Source organism: Lissotriton helveticus, chromosome 9 (assembly GCF_964261635.1).
Source record: "Lissotriton helveticus chromosome 9, aLisHel1.1, whole genome shotgun sequence".
NCBI lineage: Eukaryota > Metazoa > Chordata > Amphibia > Caudata > Salamandridae > Lissotriton > Lissotriton helveticus.
Window position 1 is genome coordinate 150532025 of NC_136070.1, and position 22023 is coordinate 150554047.

At 43.4% G+C, this 22023-nt stretch overlaps 1 protein-coding gene across 1 annotated transcript in view; it reads right to left on the reverse strand.

Moving 5' to 3' along the window:
• PRPF39 (pre-mRNA processing factor 39) overlaps positions 1–22023 on the reverse strand; it is a 464264-nt gene that overhangs the window by 84870 nt on the left and 357371 nt on the right. The window contains exon 13 of the mRNA XM_078659680.1: positions 14805–14879. Coding sequence (XP_078515806.1) covers positions 14805–14879 — 75 coding nt within the window. The remainder of the gene's footprint in view (positions 1–14804; positions 14880–22023) is intronic.

Consider the following 22023-nt stretch of genomic DNA (forward strand, 5'->3'; position numbering starts at 1 on the left):
CCCACGCAGCATTAACTCCCCGCCTGGGCGGGCAAACTAATGAGCGTGCGGGAACCACGCCGTCATGAGCACACGCTACCCGTGACTCATAACGTCGTGGTTCTGTCACGAGAACAGCAGCGACGCGCTCACCCCCACCCCGCGGCGAAGGGGTTAAGTCCTTCCATAAAAGCTTTGATAGATGGTACTCTAAACAAAGACAAGTGTTGTCTGTTTTGGAGATAGGCTGCTATCGCAGCGAGATGTAGTCTAATGGATGCATGCGCTATGTTACATTGTTGTAGATGCAAAAGGTAACATATGTTTTGAATAGAAGCATCTAGTGGGTTGATTTGGTTTTTTTGTACAGTAAATTACAAATCTTTTCCACTTTGCGGCATAGCAAGCTCTAGTGGTAGGACATCTAGCCTCTTTAATGATGTTCATGCAGTCTGGCGGGAGATTGAGGTAGTCAAAGTCTAAGATTTCAGGTGCCAGATCTCAAGGTTGAGTTGACTGGGATCACGATGTCTTATCTCTCCATGGTTCTGAGTGAGAAGCTTGGGTGAGGCGTAGCTTTTGATGAGGAACCTCTGATAGTTCCAAGAGGGTTGTGAACCATGGCAGTCGGGCCCATGTTGAAGCAATTATGATCATTGTGAAGGAATGCTGTTTGAGCTTCCGAACCACTAGCGGAATGAGTGGGAGAGGCGGAAAAGCGTAAGCAAATTTGCCTGACCGGTTCATCCATAGCGCAGTGCCTTTGGACAATGGGTGTGGATACCTGGATGCGAAGCTTGGGCATTTTGCGTTTTGGTGTGTGGCGAACAGGTCTATTTCTGGGTGGCCCCACATTTAAAAGAATGGAAGCAGAACTTGAGGATGAAGTTCCCATTCGTGGATCTGCTATTTTTGGCAGCTGAGTATATACGCAATTTGATTGTGTACTCCTGGGAGTTGTTCTGCAAGGAGATATATGTTTTGAGGAATGGCCCATCTCCATATGCTTTGAGCTAGGTGTGAAAGCAACAGAGTGTCCCCCCCACCCCTCCTCCCTGTTTTTGTATATAGTACATTGCTGTCATGTCTGTACGGACTAGGACAGCTTTGTTTACGAGGTGGAGTTGAAAAGATTTTAATGCTAGGAAGATTGCCAACAATTCCAGGTAACTTATGTGGAATTGTTTTTGTTGAGGGGTCCATATGCCCTGAATGGTATGGGTTTGAAGATGAGCTCCCAAGCCGGTGAACGATGCATCCGTTGTTAGCAATATCTGTGGAACCGGGTCGAGGAACAGCCGCCCTTTGGAAACGTTTTGTGTGTTCCACCAATGCAGAGAGCGATGGGTGCGGTTGTCTACCAACACCAGATCTGTTAGCGGAGCTTGAGCCTGGTTCCACTTACGTGCCAGACACTCCTGTAAGGGACGCACCTGGTGTCTTGCATAAGGAACGATGGGAATGCAAGAGGCCATCATCCCGATTAACTGCATGAACACTCGCGCTGGTAGTGAGTGTTGAGGCTGGAATTTTTGTCTTAGAGCTTATATGGCACTTATCCTGACTGGGTTGGGGAATGCTAGAGCTGTTGGAAGAGACTATTGTAGCCCCTAGATACTGTTGTATGTTGGACGGTTGGAGGTGGGATTTGGTGAGGTTTACCGTGAATCCCTAGTGGTGAAGCAGTTGGATTGCACACAGCTGCTGTGTGACTTGGCTTTTATGAGCCAGTCATCTAGATGAGGGAAACCATGAATGTGGTGTCTTCTTAAGTGGGCTGCAGCTACTGCGAGACACTTGGGGAAAACTCTGGGTTTTGTAGTGGGAGCACCTGTTGAAGAGTGACCATGTGGAAGTGGTCCAACTGAATGTAGAGGTTTAGCAGACAGAGGTCCAATACGGGCCTGAGAGAGCCATCCTTTTTTGGGGATTAGAAAATAGAGGGATTAAACCCATGTGCCTTGGTGAGGGCAAGGGGACTGGTTCTAATGCATGTTTTTGTAATAGAGAGAGAACCTCTCGTTTGAGAAGTGTAAGACGTTCCGTGGACATTGGATGTTGTCTGGGAGGAATGTTTGGTGGGTGGGGGTAGAAGTGAGTTCCAGGCAGTAACCATACTGGATAATTTGTCTTACCCACTTGTCTGTTGTGACTGAATTCCATACAGGTAGGAACTGTGATAGACGTCCCCAGACAGGAGTGGAATGATCTGGGGGTAGCAGAGGAACATCACTGTTTGCTGGTAGGGGAAGTGCGGGTGGAGTTTCACCTTCCTCTATTGTTATCCCCTCTGTATCCTCCCCGAAAATATCCTCTGGATGAGGAGGATTGATTGATGCTTTTATAAGTTGAGGTGTTTTCTGATGCAGCCGTCTTTGAACCACCCCTATAAAAGGAGCGGCAAAAAGAACCTCTATTAGAGGGTAGTTGTAATGCCCCATGGCTTTAGCAGTCTGTCTTTTTTCATTTTCTCAAATGAAGAATCAACTGTGGGGCCAAAAAGGTGGTGTTGATCAAATGGCGAATTAAGAAGTGCTGACATTACTTCTTGTTTGAATGCTGAGATTCGAAGCCAAGCGTGTCCGCGTAGCAAAACGCTGGTGTTAATGGCATGCTATGCTGTATCAGCTGTGTCAAGGGCACATTTGATGGAAGCGTTTGTGATAAGTTTACCCTCTTGAATTAGGTTGTGAGCTTTATCCTTGTATTGGTCTGGTAAGTGTTGTATCAGTTTTTCTAGCTCGTCATAGTGAGCTCTATCATCCCGCGCAGGAGAGCTTGTGCATTGGCAATGCGCCAATGGTTGGCAGCTTGAGATGCGATTCTTTTGCCTGATGCATCTATAAGTTTTGATTCGATGTCAGGTGGAGGGGCGTCACCCGTTATCTGAAAATATGCCCTTTTCTATGCATTTGAAACAACAAGCAAATCTAACGGTACCTGACCCCTGATGTAAATTGGGACTGTAGGAGCCGCTTTATATTTTTAGGTCTCCCCTAGCGATGCAGCGCGAATGCGCTGCCATCGCTTTACGAGGCATGCAGTATACACTATAGTGTGGAAGCTTTGTGAAGCTCCGCCCACTCTCCGGAACACATCTTCATTGGCTTAGGTTATAAATGCTGCCTTCTGATTGGTTTTAAGCTTGTTAGTCCCTCCCCATGACAGCGATGTCAGTCATTTGTATCCTTCCATGGCTACTGCCCCCTTTACAGCACAGACTACTTCCTTCCTGTGCCCCCCCTTCCGCAGTCCGATACCTTCTTGCCGCCCCCCCCCTTGTGCCTCGTTGCCCGCACGCATTACCATTTGCAATACACAATAGGTATCGCGTAAATGTGAGTCCTATTTCATTGCCAATGCCTGTTTTTTAAATTGATCAACGATATCCCGGCACCTTAAGGCTCGTGAGTCACGGCCCCCTTTAAGAGTGGGGCAGAGACAAGACAAAGCGCGGCCATCTTGATCCTTGGGCCGGAGACAGATGGTGCAATAGACCCTTTAAATTAAAATCTTCTTTGTGGGTATCTGCACCCCCTTTCTGTGGCACACCAGCCAGCGATACGATGGGCTAAATCTCACAGAAAAAAATTAGAGAGGCATCTCACACACCATGGTCTTTATATAATGTGACCCTTCACTCAGGCGGCTCAGATGACTGCAAGCTGCAACCAAACATGGAAAGGGCGTATTAAAATTTGTTATTCAAGAACGTCAACCAAATAAATTAAGGGAATTGATGACGTATGTCCAAAGGTGAGCGCACCTGGGCGGGTTCAGTCCAGAGCCCTGTGAGCAGGTTAGTGAGTTAGCTGCTTAAGAAAGGGGAGCAGCCGGCGGGGCCCATCTCCTGCCATTTTTCAATAATCAGCCGCAGATTTACCCGGTAGCGGTATCATGAACCTGTGAGTAACAACCGAGGAAGGGTGATCTGGAGCTGAATAAGCAAAGTCGGCTTTGGCCAGGTAACCTGTGGCCTTCTCTTGCCCTGCAATCCCACCGGAGAGCCCACCTGGCCCTACTACTGCCGCCAGGATGGTGCCCATGCTGGGCCGGTAACCATTACCTTTGGTCAAACCAATTGCCCAACCCATTCTTCCTGGAGAAGAGATCTTCACCATAGAGCACAGTAAAGAGAGCTTCAGAAGCAAAGAGTATCCTTCTACTGCCAGTAGGCGAGTTGCTAATGAGTGACTGTCACCAGTGACGGGTTCAGAAGTGGGAAGCATCCTTCCACTGGCGCATATGGGTACCGGAAGGCTGTATTATGTGTAGAAGTTGTGGTAACCAGGGTATGTTCACTTGGAGAAAGGGCATCATTGAAAATACATGCTTTACTACTGACCATTTATCAGGGCCGGTTAAATCACTGGTGACTCCCAGTGCAATAGTGTTTGTGCGCTCCCCCAATGAACTCCTCTGCGGATTCCATCACCACCACCCTGTAACAGTGTCCATTAAGTCTCCATAACCACTCTCATATGCCTTTCATTTTGTTTTGTAGCACTACTCCTACCAGTACGTGGTGACTTAGCACTTTATATCAAGCAATCGCAAGACCATGAATCGTACGTGTATAAATCATTGTGTAGTAAATATTACATTAGACAGGTCTACAAGATGTAGGAGTTGAATGCCATCCATACTCGTAGACAGTATAGTTTGAGTGCTTGGTCTGGAGAAGCATAAACTAAGAATTTAAAACATGATACTGTGGTTGGGTTTTGTCTTTACAAACAAGAATTGATTTGTACCCAAGTAAACCCTTTTTACTACAGTAGGATAATGAAAGACTGCGGAAAAAAATAACTAACCTATACCTTACAGTTTACATGAAGCTCTCTGACAGTTAAAAGCAAACTGTTCTGTATTATTATTTTAATATATAAACTGCAAGTAACAAAAGGGTCTCTTTTACAGAAGCAGGAACCCACTGAACTATCTACATTACATGCACTTTGTGATTTGCATGTGGTGTGCAACAGGCGTGCTAAGTGCTACTTTACTTTAGACAAAACTCCGATCTCTCTTCAACAGGTCCATTAATCACCAGAGCTATCTTGCCATTTTGTTGCTGAACACTGATCGGTGTTATTAACAGCATTTAAAGAGGACTGACATTCACTATCAAAGTTATGAAAGGTGTGCTAAATGTTGCTGAGCAAAGAAATGGTCAATTCGTTAAGTTTCTCTTTGTTGGAAAAGTGTTTATTATGGACAGAACACGGGCGTGATAGGGATGGAGTAGGGCAGCATGGCTATTAGCGTTGAGTAACATCTCAGTTTGTAGAAGGTGCAGATAACTGCATGTGAATTTTCCTTGAACTACAGCTGGAAACCCTGTGTTTGTCGCGGCATAAGTGTATGATTCCATTCTGTGTTTTAATTCTGAGTGGGAGCACAATGCACTACCCTGTGACCTATACAGGGATGCTTTGGTGCAAGCAGTGAAAGGTGCCTAAGTCTGTTATTAATTCAATATTTTGCTAATCAACATGGACTATAAAAGGGAGGTGGAGTACTGGAGAAGCCACAAGCTGCTTCTGCTTACTGTACTGCTAAGGTCCGAGGGAGAAAGGTTTTTTTTGGGGGGCAAAGAGGGGGCTGTAGGCAATGGCAATAGATGGTGTGTTTGACCATCCTATATGGTTATAAAGATGGCACTCTCGGAGGGCGACAGTATAGATCGAGGAAAGACTTGTATAGATCGAGGCAAGACTTGTATATCTCAACACAAATTTGTGGATGCGCATATAATTGGTATATACTGGTTTTCAGGGTTGGTGGAGGTCTAGATCTTTGGTTTTTAAGGGGATGGGGGAAACTGGTGTGGGCCACGCTCATCTGAGATTATGGGGTGCTCTGTCCTATAGTATTGTTTCCTTTAAACCCAAAGCATTCTACAGTTTCAAGGCACTTGTGTTTTGATTCCTGTGTAACGAAAGTTTAGATCTTTCTTCGCACTTTAGTAAACAAGCTTGTTATCCAATAGCACTCAATGGACAGGTCTTTTACTTTTCTAGTCGTCAACCTGGAGTTGATGATGTATCTTGTAATCTTAATTGGTGTCGCAGTGGGTGTGGAATTTAGTACAATATCTACATGTCCATGGGGCAGGTTGCTTCATAAATCTACTTGTCCTGTAACAAAATCCATGTGTCCCTTTTGTTCCATTTCATGCTGCGACAAATTATGGCAGCAATCTCATTATATAAGAGGTCTGAAATACCCTCTCTGATTATGCCAGGGCTGCTTCCATAGTAGGGTTTGAATACTAGCAATTCCATTATCTTGCCATGTTTCCGCAGATCTACATACTGGGGCTGAAGGTAATGGTAAATAAATAGTTCTAGGGTTGGAATGCCTTTTTGAGTCTGAAAACCTACTTACTTGCATGTTTTAAGGGATTTTACAAACTCTTCTCCAATCTTTTCTGATACTGAGAGAGGTTGGAAATTTACTTCTTCCAGGGTTGGGGAAAAAGTGGTTGGAGAGAAAGTGAAATTGCAAACGCTCCGATTTTTGCATGAGCAAATCTACACCTGCATATTTGCTCAGGCTAAAAAGCATCCAGATGGCGATCTATTCATAAATGTACCATCTGCAGCCCATATGCCTCGAACAGCATTTTACAAATATTTTCTAGGAGTACTATTTCTTGGCCTACTTCTGTATAATCTTGATTATACTTTAGTATATACTTATAGGTTTGTGTGCTTTGTGGGCTTTGGAGATCAGCCCTAGGACTTGTCTGCTTCGGGACTTTTTTTTTCTGTTCAACTGCCTCTATTTAACGGTCTTGATTGAAAAAGACAAGCAGAGGTCAGTAAAATGCCAGAATTGCTTTCTGCTAAGGGACTTTGTTTTAATTTTTCTGGCTACTGCCTCTATTTAACTTTCTTGATAGAAAAGGACCAGCAGATGTCAGTAAAATACCAGAATCATTTAAGCATTCTCTAGATTCCAGTCCATAGAAATTGTCTTCCTCTAGCACCCATAGGCCATAATATTTTTTCAAATCTTATATTTTCAGTGATATGACCACCGAAGGCCCTGATTTTATATTGAAAACAGAGCTTTGGACTATGCCATTTCCAGTGGAAAAGGGGGAATTTCTCTCCATGTGTTTCCATACATGGCATGTCTCACAGTTTGGTGCTTACTTTCTCTCCATGTTAAAGAACAGTAGATGTTTCAGCACCCAGGCTAATGTGCTGGATAGCTAAATACATATAAGGTCCCAAAGGCGAGACCGAATGCACTGCAAATGCTTGTTTGTCTACCCTTGGCGTCAGTATCTAGCTCTAACAGGGTCTTTGAGTACCTCATTGGCGTGTTTTATCATACCTTTGAGCATTGGCAGAGTGTTTGTGGTTTTTTGTTTGGGAGCAAAAGTTTCCACCAAGAAATCCTCTTCTAAGGGATCAGTATGGAAATCCACCCCATGGTATTGAGCAGCTCTATTGAGCTGTGCAAAACCAATATTGTCATCGGGGGTGATGGTCTTGAGGGATATAGATCGGGTCATTAGTATGATCCAGGTCTTTATCATCATCCCAGGGGTCTGGGTTCTGTGGAATGGTGTCCTGATTATCATCCCCATCCCCATCTCAATCTTCATCTCCATCCTCATCCCCATAATCATCCTCCTGAGGCCCAGGTGAAAAACGTGGTGGTGGGAATTTGCTGGTGAAATTAGCAGATGTGGGTTAAAAGGTGGAGGAGAGGGAAGTATGTAAGGGGGAGAGGGGTTAGTACCCATGTCTTTTCTTAAGAGGTATGTGGGAGTCTTCAGAGAGTTCCAGTTTCCGTTTTTTAGGAAGTGTTGCTCCAAGTTTCCCAGTGTCTGGATCAATATGCAGCTGTTTTTGCTTCGGATCAAAAAGAGTCTTGTGGAGGAAAATCTTTGGATGGATGTTTAGGAGGGCTTCCATGTTTTTTAGGCTCGGTGACCTTAGGTGCGGGTTGTTTCGGCTCAGAGGACTTGGTTTTCCCCTATATGGGATCCGAAGGCTTTTCTTTTGGTTCAGAAATGTTTTCTTTAACTGGTTTTGGCGCCGATGCTTTTGGATTAGCCGGTGTTGGTTCCGAAGCTTTTGGTTTCAGTGGAATTGTCTCTGAAGTCTTTGGTTTATGTGAATCTTTCAGTGCCGAAGATGTTTTCGGTGCCGACAGCGGAGCGTCAGACTTAGCCTTGTGTTTCGGTGCCGACGATGTGGTGTCGACACCTGCACGGGGTTGACTTGATCCCGAGCTGGAGGGTTTGTCTTTATGTTTCATAGCCGGGGTCGAAGACGTCTGAAATAGTATCACAGTGTCGACCTGAGCTTAAAGGCGTAGGTGTAACCGGAGTCTTTGGTGTTAATTGGGGGCAGTTGGGGTTTGTTACAGTATGTTGACCCAGAGCGGTGTTCGAGTCCTCTTCCATGTCTGAGTCGTCTGCTTCAGACACGGACGTGTGTTTTTCTTTTTCTTCAGTGCCTGGTTGGAATTCCGAGTTGTCTCCGAAGAGATCTGGCACCAGACTAGCGCTGCGTCCCATGTCGTGCAGTCGAGCGCGACGGTCACAAATCGTTTTCTTCAATCTGAATGATCGACAGGCCTCGCAGCTGGTTTCTTCGTGCTTCGGGGAGAGGCAGAGGTTACAGACCTCAGGCAAGTCCGTGTGTGGGAACTTAGCACCACACGCGGGGCATTTTTTAAAAAGGAGTCCGTTCCATGGACTGCCGGCGTGGTCGGCACGGGTAGGCCTCACGGCCCGCGTTAAACTAAGTCGTTGGATTTTTACGATGCGCGTCGAAAGAGAAACTGTGATCGAAAACAATACCGTCGAGTGGTAAGGACTGCGTGTCGAAAAGGTTTGCTTACCTTTGGGGTTCCACTGGACTCTGTGCACACTATACCTCATTTTGGTATAGTATATACAGAGCCAGCTTCCTACAGCCCACAAAAGCAAACCATATAAAAAAACTTTAAAGATACCAATTAAAACTAAAATGCTGGCTGAAAGTAAACCCAAAGAAAAAAGCTTTACAGATACCAAATAAAAATTAAACAATTACTGGCTAACAGTGCTGAGACCAACAGGTGACCTGACCTAAGGAGTGAGGCAGGAACTGGCGGCTTCAGCTGCATGCAATGCAGCAGTCATGCAGAGCTAATCTGCGGCAGTGCAGTAGAGGTGCAAGGCGAGGGGTTAAGTGTTTCTCACTCGCATAAGTAGTCCTGGGAGTTGGGAGGGGCTGGCCGGAAAGGCGGCGAGCTGAATATGGTGGAAGCAGGAAAAAGGGCAGGAAATGGCACAAATTACCAAAAAATAATTCGTCCCCAAAAGAAAACCAAAGAAAAAAAACTAAGCAATTACTGGCTAAAAGTAAACCAAAGAAAAAAGCTTTACAGATACCAAATTAAAACTAGACAATTACTGACTAACACAGTGCCAAGACCAACAGGTGGTCACCTCACTTTCGGAACGGGGATGGAACTAGCGGCTTCGGGGCTGCGCACGACGATACAGCAGTCTTGCAGCTGCAGCGGCGTCCAGTTGTCGATGCATACTTGACCCCTGGAGGGCATACTTGATATGGAGTGATGCATATTTAGAAATTCTGGGACAGGGTTATGCCCACTTCCCACTGGAAGTGGTAATTTAGGTGGCCTAGTGACCCCCAAGGGTCAGTAGCCCATTGGCTACTACCATAAACTCCCAACACCTGATGACCTTAGAAGAGAGAGTACCCCAAAGACCCATTAGAGCAGAAGAGGAGAGAAGAAGCAGCTGACATCTTACTAGCCTCAACGGCTGTCTCCATCCTGTGTCGGAAATGGTGCAAAGGCTGACTCGTCTTGCAGCTGTGACTTCAGAAACTTGGGAGGACTGCCTGCCTTTGAAATCGGCTCAAGACCTCCCGTAAACAGCGAACCTGTTCTAAAGAATCTCCAAAAGAGAAGACTGAGGCCTCTTGATTCCTCAAAACTCGACACCTAAAGTCACCTCTGCACCAGTCAACTCCGGCCTTAGTTGAAGTGGGCCACCAGTGCTACCAAGGTTTGCCAGCCCTCTAGTCCATTGTGTTTCACCCCTCCTGGACTTCAGGACATCGCCTGCGGCCTCTACAAGCAGGCCCCCTGAACCGCAACTGCTCCGGTGAGGAAAAATCAGACACATAAAGACACCTCTGCACCCGTCGCCTATGGGCCTTTGGAAAAGAGGACCGAATGTGCCTCCCATCTCGAGCATGGCAAGGTCTGAGCCCACTTGCTGGTTCAACCAGACTGGCTTCCTAGCCAGAGCCTGCAGTCTCTTAAGGTGACCAATTTCCATTGAAACACACTGGGCTTTCGATGCAGATTTGTACACTGCACCCGGCCGCCATCTTTCCGCTGGTGGTGTACTGCTGGTGCTGCCTTGGACCTTGCCCATCACTCAACTTACCTCCTGGAGATTGCTCCAGTAAGTCGATGTACTGTACTTGTTTGCAGAACTTGTTCTTACTTCCGTAGGACAACACTGCAGATCTCAAAAACTGCATTGTGTCCACTTTTGAAAGAGAATAGAATTTATATTTAATAATGCACTAACCTGAACGATTTTTCTCTTATGTCAAATTATATACAAAGGTTCTTGGTATTTTTATAAATTGGTGTGGATCTCCTTGTTTCATATGTCATTTATTAATCATTGTTTGTATTTGCAAAGGTCTTGCACTCCTCTGTGTTAATCCTAAGGCTGCTCGACCACACTCCCCCCCCCCCCCCCCTCCCCCACCCCCCCTTAATGGATCACTTTGGGATTGCATAGATAGCCCTGTCCACTCATAAGGGAACCCTTGAACCCTTTAGACGGTATATTAATTTTTGATATATCACAAAGAGCAAACTTCTTACAGTGGGTATAACTGTCCCAGAGTCCCTATTTCAGCCATTACCAAGATGTCAGATACATTTCACATCCACATCAGGTAGCCCACCTTACTAAGTTTCCCGCATGTCCAGGTGCCAAATGGGCCAGGAGATCAGGAGGGTTGGCATCCCCTCACCTCCGAGGGAAGGCAGATTTGCATATCAAAGGTGGTGGGCTCTTTGAAGCTCCCTGCCTTGGAATGCAAATTTACTGGTCATTCTGTTGGAGGGGGTGTAAATAACCCTCTCCAAAGCAGGCCTTCTGCCTGACATCCCAACAGTGTAGGCTCTCACTCATGGAGGTCAGAAACCTTTGTGGTGGCAGGCTGGTCTACAGGTCAGCCATCACACTAGTAGTTGGTAAGTTTTCAGAGGGCAACACTAAGGTGACCTCTGGTGCATATATTAATAAATCCAGCACTGGAATCAGTGTGGTTTTATTAATACAAGATGTTTGATACCAAACATCTTTAGTTTCAGTGATGCCATCATGCATCTGGGAGAACTCGTTTTTGCCCAGTATCCAGCACATGTACTTAAAATGACTTCAGTAGTCACTTGTACTGAGAAATATTGGACTGGCCAGCACAGGGTCATATTTGCTCACACACATTATTTGTTTGATCTATTTGTCATTTTTATTTTCCATTACATACTGGTATAGTACAACAATGATTTTTGTAGTGTACAATATTCATTTATCAAAGATAAAAAAAAATATACATTAGCAATTTGGTTTTCAAACACAATCCGATAGCTAGCCCCCTAGAAAGGAAAAGGAAAACGGTTAAGGGAACGATCAGTTTCACTGGTCTTGCTACGTTGCAACAAATCTACTATGACCTCTGTGCTTTTCGCATTTTGCCACCGTCATTACACATCCTCAAGCGTAATTTGTAGATCAATATTTGCGTCTGAACAACAACTTAAACTTTCTCAGGTTACAACAATATTCAAGAGCATCCCCCATATGTACATATTATAGAAACACAGAATAATATGCACTGTCTCTCTCCCTGGTCAGAACCTTATCCCGTTCCAATGAATAGGAGGATCAGGCACTACCTGTCATTACAGGCAAGGAAACAGCTTGCAGTGGCCCTCATTGGCTCCCGACTGGACTACTGCAATGCGCTGTATGTGGGACTGAATAAAAGTCTACTGCAGCGCTTGCAGGTAGTCCAGAACGCTGCTGCCAGGTTTGTCCTTGATCTTCCCAAACGTGTCTCAGCTACAGCGGCTAGAAAGCTGTTACACTGGCTCCCTGTGGAGGACCGTATCCATTTTAAGATCTTGTGTATGACCTATAGGGCTTTGGCTAAAAACAGTTCCACTGGTGTAGGATCCATCTTGTCCCGCCACACTCCTGCTAGGAACCTGCGCTCCTCGAGTAAACTTCTTCTGTCAGCCCCTCGCTTCAGGAGAACTAAATGGGGGGGTAGGGCTTTTTCCACCTTGGCGCCCAAATGGTGGAACTCCCTCCCTCTGGATTTAAGATCTCTACCCACTCTCCAGGCTTTCAGAAGTGCCCTGAAGACCCATCTCTTTGTGCAGGCCTATTTGTAATGGTGATATGCCCATGCTTATGACATATTTTGTTAGGCGCCTTGATACCTTCGGGTTACTGTTTGCGCAATATAAATTTTATCCAATCAATCAATCGCCATGAATTTCTCAGTAGCCATCCCAGCAAAGCATCAAATACTGCCCATCCCTAACTTTGTACAGTCCCTGGCGGTCCTTGTTGCGAGGATAAGAGTTCGAATTCGAGATGTAGCTTGAGCTGCAGTGTCGTGAGGATTGTACTCTAACTATCCTTAAGTGGGAACTTTCGCAAACCCAGTGTATCCTCCCTCCTGAGGGACACTCCCTCGGCCGATGCCCAGTTTATCATAGAGGAGGCCCAGGCTATAAACACGGGAGGCTCCCCTGACTTCTGTCTTGTAATGAGTCTTTTAGCCACTACAAAGCCCAAATCTATAAACCTACTCATGGCCCTGTGTGCTTTGCCCAGAGGAAAGCAACCCAGTAAAAACGAATCCCATGAGTGTTGAAGCTGCCTATCTGTGCAGTCTGCCAGGTGCTCTATCACCTTATCCCAGAATTGCTAGATCTTATGACAGGCCCAGAGCAAGTGTATAATGTGTGCATTTAAGAGAGTGCAACGGGGACAGTGCGAGTCTGATCTATGGAAATATCGGTAAATTTTTTCTGGTGTGAGATAAGCATGGTTTATTATATAAGACTATCAGTTGAAACCTTGCGTTCCACGGTACTCGTACAGAGCTCTCTAATACCATTTTCCATTCTACCTCTGTAATGAGCAGGCCATATCCTGCTCCCATTTCTCACACAGTGGATTCAGACCCATTGCTGTGTGCTATCGAAAGGAGTCTGCAAACCATTGAATCAGGTGCCTACCCTTCCCGATCACATTAATATATATTGAATGTCTCCCCATGTCTCTCCATTTGCTGTGTAAGTTCCTAACCAAGGAAGTATGGAGCAGAAAGTGTCCCAGGTGTATGCCCTCTTCTTGCACCAATGCATTAAAAGGTATCAGGCTGTCATTGTTTGCTCACACAGTTATGCCCACACACGTAGCACAGTGCATCCTGCCTTAGGGCTGTAAGGCCTGCTGAAGGGGTGACGTATCTATCCTGCATGCAAGGTCTGTAGACATGGAACACAGGGATGTGTGTCATGTTGTGTTTTCACTTTTGTCTGCACCTAGAGAGCCAGCCTTCAGTAGCAGTCTGCATTGGTTTGGTCAGGGGTCCCTTAATGTGGCACAATACATGCTGCAGCCCTTAGGGACCCTCTTTAGTCTCCTTGCCCTAGGTACCAGGGGTACAGTTTACTAGAGAGTAGTAAAGGTACTGCCCTTTGAGGAAACAACTGTACAGTTTAGGGAAAGTGATCTGGCACTGTGGAACTGGTTAACAGGAACCCAGTGCACTTCCTGTCAATATTGCATCAAACACCAGGGAAAAAGTGGGGGTGATCATGTCAAAAAGGGGCACTTTCCTACAGAAATTGTTAAGTCATGCCTACACTATGTGTGAAGTGCCCTGGCTGTGGGAGGAAGGTGGTTACCTCAGAACCACTTAATGTATGTGTGGTCAGTTTACCAGTCTCACATTTAACCAAGGATCGCAAATTCTGCCGCAAGATATCCAAAAGGATAGTTAAAGGCAGAGAAAGGATCCGCCCCAAAGGAAATCTTAGAGAGATCAAGACAAAGACCAGAGCTCTCAGTCGAAGAAGTCCCAAAGATGAAGATCTAGGGAGAAGAGGCATCACCATAATTGCCTTTCAGGCCACTCCCACCACACTCCGAATCACGACTTAAGTAAGCTTTGATGTTGAAGCTCAGCACTATGCCAATGTGCTCGCGGTCAGTTTAGCATCACTGCTGTATCAACAACAGCACTGAGACAAAAGACACCCTAATATTAAAGGAGAAGCTCTCTGTGTTAAAATATTTATCGTCCTATCCATGGGATTCGAGGCATTGAACTTCAAAGCATCCCGCTCCTCATCCTTCAACACAAAAAATTCTGCTTTGATAGACTGTTGCACAGCACTGAAGTGCTCATGCTGCAATGCTGCCTTAAATGTTATAGAAAAGTGTGAAAAAAAACTAACTTCTGGAGACTTGAGGCTTTTGCAAGCATTTGGAAATCAACATCTTAGCACCTCCAACAGTTATATTTAATATATTGAAATGTAAGTGTTACGAGGACTCTGAACCCAGGAGGGAATATTGGACGTTTATGACCATAAGGGAAGACCCTAAAATCACTTTCAAATACAAAGAATGAAGTTGGTTATTGGCAATACCAAATTACCATGCATTTATTTACTAAGAAAACATGCTTTCACACCATTTATATTTGTCATACAATCAAAAATTGGCATACCCATTCTCGGCTTTTCTTTTCAAAGCATCTTGCTCTTGTAGAAGCTTTTGATGTTCATCATAGGCTGTCAGAAGTCTGCAGAAAAAGACAAACGTTTAATGAAAATGTTTTTGTTTCAAACAGCATCAATCTGCAAATTCAATTTTATCAGCTATCTGTAGAGCGTGAAGGCTCGCTTTTCAATTGTGTTCTACTTGTAACTGTAAAGTATTCAATATCCAGAAAAAAAAGAAACCAAAAAACAAGCAAACTTCAAACGCTGATTTGCGGACAGTGACTTGTGCCTCTATTGCCCTTAAAAAGAGATTAAATTTTCCTTTCCATCACCTAATCGAAACAGGGCTGCTGCACTACTTCTCTTGGATGTCTCGGCTGCCTTTGACACTCTAATACAAAGACTCTACCAAGCACGAATAGAGGGGACTACTCTCGACTGCATCAAATCCTACTTTCAGAACATAACAAATGTCATCCATACTGTCCCTTTCTCAGCCAAACTGTACTTCACAATAGCAGGGGTCCCTCAAGGCTCTATCATTTCACCCATGCTTTTCAATATCTACATGAAGTCATTACCAGCACTGATCAATCAATTTCACCTCACATGTTATAACTATGCAGATGACACACAAATACTCCTTTTTTTTTTTAATTAAATATCTTTATTTGATTTTTTAATACAGACAAACATTTTGTGTCCCCCCTCCCCCCCTCCAGGACAGGCAATAATAAAACGAGTTTAGAAAATGATAAGAAAAACAGTATTTCTGTATACGGAGAATGAAAAGGCAAAAAAAAAATAAGGAAAACAACTAATTCATAAGAGAAGCGAGGGGAAAAAAACAGTAAGGGATTATGCTCTTCAATTAAATTATCCCAAATTATTTAAGCATGATTTAGATATAAAGATCCTTCGATTGTCGAATATATAAGCTGTAGTGTGTAGCTAAGTACTATTTTGACGCTGAGACCATTCCCTTAGAGAAAGCCAAATTTGGAGCCCTTTTATCCGTCGCCTCCTGCCTTTTGTCTTGTATATGGCCATCTCTAAGTTATTTATGGCTAGCAGTCTTGCAAACCATTGTTGGAATGATGGGGCGATGGGGTCAAGCCAGGCAGAGGCTATGCAGATTCTTAAGACAGCCATTGCTACAAAAATTAATTTGGACCCAGTTATTGGATTAGCCAGATTCGATATACCCAACATAACTGTTTCATCAGGGAGGGTGATTGCTGCATTTAAAACCAGTGATAGAAGGCGTTCAATACTTGATTTCAAAGATGTTAAGCATGCACACGCAGAGAATATATGTAGACAATCAGCACTTGGTAAATTGCATCTAAAACAACACGTGCCTCTCTCACTCCCCCATTTGGCTATTTTATCCGGGGTATAGTACATAAAAAAGCATATTTTGTAAAATTGAGTCTGTAATTTTGTTGATATTAGAACAGATTGTGAATAATCATATGTAAGTTTAAATTCTTCTGATGTAATATTAAGTTTGTTCTGCCACTTTTGTGTTATTTTCTGTAGATCATCCGGAAAGTGAGACAGTAAAAGAGCATACATCTCCCCAATCCTGATTTTTTTCCGGGGGTTACTTAAAATATTAGCAATATCAATCTCACAAGAAAGTTTATTTTCTCTATTATGTTGCGATATAAAGTCTCTTATTTGGAGATACTTAAAGAAGTCTCTCCATTCCAGGTGAAATTTTTCTCGTAAATCCTCAAAGGAGTATAACCCTCCTGAGGAGATCATACATCCTATGTGGGTAATTCCCGCAGCCTTCCATCTGTTCATGCATGTCCCGCTAAATATTTCAGGTAGGACAGCGTTATTTTGAAGAGGGGAGTAGAAAGATATACATCCTATACCAAGTAGTTTTCTCACTGCTTTCCATACTTTGAAAGATCCTAGGAGTGTTTTTAACCTGACTTTTTTGTGGTAGCTGTCAAAAAGGTGTCTCCATAGATAGCCCGTACTTTTGTGACCCAAGATTAATTGATAAATAGACGGGCAGCTGTCGCCCAGTGGTATTTCTATGCCATCGAGATAAAGAAGCTCCTGGCTATATAGCAAGACTGTTGCCCAATAGTATACCTTCAAATTCGGGAGGGCGAGTCCTCCTCTTTCTTTTGGGAGCGTCAAAGATTTATAAGCACGTCGAGGTCGGGTGTAAGACCAAATAAAGCTTGAAAAAGCACGCTCCATTGCTATACACCAATAATCTGAAATTTCCAGATTTATAGCTCTAAACATGTACAGGATTTTTGGGAAGTAGACCATTTTTAGTGCATTTACCCGGCCGATCAGTGATAGATGTAAATTATCAATACGGCGGAGATCTTTTTGCATTGTATCTACTAAAGGCTTTAGATTTAGGTCCACTAGATTTTCCAATTCAGATGTAATAGTTACCCCTAGATAAGTAGCTTTATCTGTTACCCGGGAGTCTCTCAGGTCACACTTATTATTTAATATAATTTGTGTCTTTCCTTGGTTCAAAGCATAGCCTGAGAGTTTCCCAAAAGTTTGTGCCTCTATTTCAATAATAGACATGGCACGATTTGGATCAGCCGTCACTATAGCGATGTCATCGGCATAAGCTAGTGTTTTTGTTAGATATCCTTGGGTTGAGATGGGAGCTATGTCCCCGTTGCATTCCAATCGTCGGATAAAAGGATCTATATAAATTGCGAATAGCAACGGGGAACAGGGACATCCCTGCCTAGTGCCTCTTGTAATTGTCAATTCTTTGGTGGGGATGCCGTTAACCATGACCGAGGCACGGGGGTTGATATACAATTTCTGGACAGCACCTATAAACCCTTTTTTAAATCCCACCCGGGACATTGCCTGCCACAGGAATGGCCAGGAGACCCTATCGAATGCTTTCTCGGCATCGAGAAGTATTAGCGCCATTGGGTCTCCTGCCACCTCAGTTTTATCGAACAAGCTAATCACACGTCGAGTGTGATTTGTGGTTTCTCTCCCGGGGACAAAGCCGTGCTGGGATTCAGAAACGATTTTATGGATAATTGGTGAGATACGGTTAGCTAATATTTTAGAATAAATCTTTGAGTCAACATTTATTAGAGTGATAGGACGATAAGATCCCATTAAATAAGTGGGTTTTTGTTTTTTCGGAAATATGACAATTTTTGCCCTGGACCACGAAATGGGAGGTTGCCCTCCTCTAAATATGTGTGTACATAGATCTAATAATATATTTTTAATTTGGTCCAGGAATACGGTATAGAATTCTAAAGGAATAGCGTCTAACCCAGCAGCTTTCCCCCGGGGGAGATCCTTCACAGTTTTTATGACTTCTTCTAAGTTAGGGGCTACCTCCAGGTTTCCTTGATCTGCCACATTAAGTTTGTTAAAATTATCCATTTCAAGATATTCATTAATCTTTCCTTGTTGTACTTCGACCTCTTCCTCATATAAAGTGCTATAAAAGCGCCAAAATGCTTCTCTGATCTTTTCGGGGTCGGATATCCTGCCCTCTACTGGGTCCTGTATCTCACTTATGGTGCTCTGAGATGTCTGCTGTCTCATCCGTATAGCCAACTGATGGCCGACTAACTCATTCATCTCATATACTTTTTCACGGTGGGCAGTAGCTTTTTGAACCGCTTTGGTAGTATAAATATTTGTTATTGCCGCTTTGGCAATTGCCACCTGATTTTGAACATTAGTTATTTCTTCTGCAGTGGAAGGATCTCTTGTTATAGTTATCAGGTTTTCCTCAGCCCCCCTTAGTGCTTCTTGTAGTGCATTTAGTGATTCTCTTGCTTTCTTATTAGATCTTAAAGAATATTGGATTGTTTCTCCCCGGATTCCCGCTTTCAAGGCATCCCACACATAGTCTACCGTTGTACTCCCTTTGTTGTCTTCCAAAAAATTGGTAATCCAGATTCTCATGTGTTTACAATATTCAATTTCAAGTAGCAAGGATCTCTCGAAAGTCCAAGTTCTTTGTTCCTGGTGTATTATGGCTAGATCTACTGAGTACAGCAGAGGACTATGGTCTGAGAGTACCCGGGGTAATTTGTTTAAAACTGACGTGGATCTTAATGAATTGGAGATTAAAAAGTAATCTAACCTTGCGTGTGTGTGGTGAGGGTTTGAGAAAAATGTGTATCCTGGATCATTGGGGTTGGACGATTGCCACACGTCCACGAGTCCGTGTGTCAGACATAGCTGCTTAAAAGCCCTGAACACTTTTGGTTTTCGACCACGGTACTGCCAGTCATTCCCAGTTGACCAATTATGAGAAAGATTTATGTTGAAATCCCCACAGATTATTAGTGGTAGGGGCCAATGAGTGAGTTCGTTTGATATTTGATGTATAGCTGAGGGATCATCCGTGTTATTCCCATAGATAGAGCAGATGGTTATTGGTTGGGATTTTCCAGATCTATATTCTGTGATCACCCATCTCCCGTGTTTGTCCCACTTAGTTTTAGTAAAGTGATTCCCTGCTCCTAAACCTTTTGCTAAGATTGCTACCCCTCTAACCCGAGCACCTTGTGTGGTTGCACCTATCACATTATATCCCAATGATTTTAACATATGCGACTGAGAACCCTCAATATGAGTCTCTTGTAGGCAAACTATAGTTGCCCCTATAGACTGCAGTCCGACTGCTACCAGCTGCCTTTTTTTCACATCATTTAATCCACATATATTAAGTGACAGTATTTTTAACACCCCCATTTTATCATTCTAAATGTCTCTATGGATCCCATTGAAAAGAAAGCCATAACAAATGGCTAGAAATTTCCTTTTTATTACATACTGACGAAATATACCTGACTGACCCTGGTTCCCCCCCTCCCCCCCCCCCCCCACCACCACCTATGAAGGGACACACAAATACTCCTTAAACTGGAAAGCCACAAAGATATTGGAAACTCACAACTTTTCTGTTGCCTCCATGCCGTTAATCAGTGGACGACATGGAACCATATCAAATTGAATGCTTCCAAAACAGAAATACTCACATGTGGTGACTGGAAAAATTAAGACCCACTCGCAACCTGGCCAGACAATCTGGGAGCACCACCTTAAGTTTCTTAGGAAGTAAGAAACCACTGAATTACCATGGACACAAGCGATCAATGAAAGACAAAGTGGACAAACTAGCAAGATAAAGCTTCCCTACTATAAAAAGTCTGCGACGCATCTTCCTTCACCTGGGATTTCCACACAAGGTCCTAGCTACTATCTCTCTTGTTCTGTCTAAACTCGATTACCTCAATAGCCTCTACCACGGAGCATCTTTAACAACTATGAAAAGACTACAAAGCGTTGAAAAGTAATCGGCACAAAACAACCAGCCAACACGTGTTTCGTCAAGGAGGATACTCATGACTTCTTCAGGGCTGGGAATGATACAATGCATGGTGTAAGTCATAGCATGATAAAGTGACTGTCTGATGGATAGTACAACGCTCTATAGGGTGAAATAGGTGCAATTCACCAATTAATTGTGGAAACCACATTCAACATACAGACCGTATCACAGGTGGAAAAACGGTAATCACGCACAAATGTTGTTGCAGGGCAATAGCGTTGTGCAGAGTCACTCAGGATGCGCGGAGTAAACATTGCATATAGATGAAACAGTGACACATACATTAGTGGAGTTTTCGGCCTAACAAGCAAGTGAAAACTACACTTATAAAAGCGGAAAACAAGGTGTACAGTGTGGAGGTAACGGGAGAAAGTGCAAGAATTTGCGGAAAAAGAAACTATTGTGCTGATTGCTTTTTGACGCAAATGAAATTAAAATAACAAGAAACAACTCTTCTGCGAACGTTATTGAAATTGAATTTTCTTATGGACTTATGTTATAGTGATCCTTTTTTAAATACACCATTGTATGAGTGCCCAGGATTTGGTAGTACATTTATTTGGATTATATTTCTGTATCTAGAATTGTGTATTCCTTTTATCGTAATTATGTTTATATATATATATATATATATTTGTTAACAAATGTACATATCACCTATGGTTATATTATTGTATGTTTAACTTTTATACAGGTCAATGCATAAATAAGTACATTTGTTCTCATAACTTTCTCTACAATTGTTTCACTATTAAATTATTAAAAGGAAGCTATTTTAAAAATGAATAAAAACAAATTAGCTAAAAGTACAACAACATTTAAAAGTCTGAGTTTATTAAATACAACTTAAATCTACATATATACTTTCCATGTACCTATGTATCTTTATATTTATTACTTTACTCCTAAGTCAGCATCTCCAATGCACTACCCTATAGCTCACCCTATACCTCTCTAAATATATCCTCTACCTACACTCGGACTCATCCCAAACCCAATTTTACTACTATGATCCTCAAAATAACCCTTTCTAGACTCTTCCCTCCTCTAATGCTCCTTTCATAGTCTCAAACCTTTTCATATTCAAGTCACCCAAACAAGCCTTTCTAAACCCTTCCCTCACGTATCCCTCCACGACTCATCGGAAACCTCATCTTTTTCCCTAATCCACTTCTAGAGTCACTCCCCCCATCCAGCTCTCCTTTACTAATCCCAAACGTTCTCCTACTGCTATGGTCTCCAAATAAACACTTTCTAGACCCTTCCATCTTCTCCATCTTTTCAATTTGACGTCTCGCATGTCCACCGCTCAAATTAATTTCATATTTCCCTATACTAATTCACCACTAATCCTTTTTGGGATTCGGAATTACGTGCTACTTGGCAAAAAGTGATTCAACGTCGCCTCGTCAGGGGTAGTAAGTGCTATATAAAATGCTATTACAATTATTTCAATCCTTATTCAATGAGGGCATTGGTGTAGAGGGGACCTGGTTAGCTATATATTAGAGCACATGCAAATCAAGCTACAGAGGTTCAGCCCAATATATATTTCACTCTCAATTGCATTGTTGTGCATGAGTGGCTGCATGACGTACAGACAATTACAATATTTGTACAAAATAAAAGCAGCATGTGGGCATCAGTGTGCTGTACTATAATCTGATATCAGGACACCCACAATGCATCTGTTTTGGCACCACTAGCACATACAACAGCAGTGCTTAGCAAAAAAGTAATATGTTGTCTTCCTATCTTTGATATGTTGGACTAGCTGCCATGTTAACCTGCAAAATAAGCCAAGCAACAAATCAAACAAATTGAGTTGGCACCTCTCTCTCCCCCTGCCC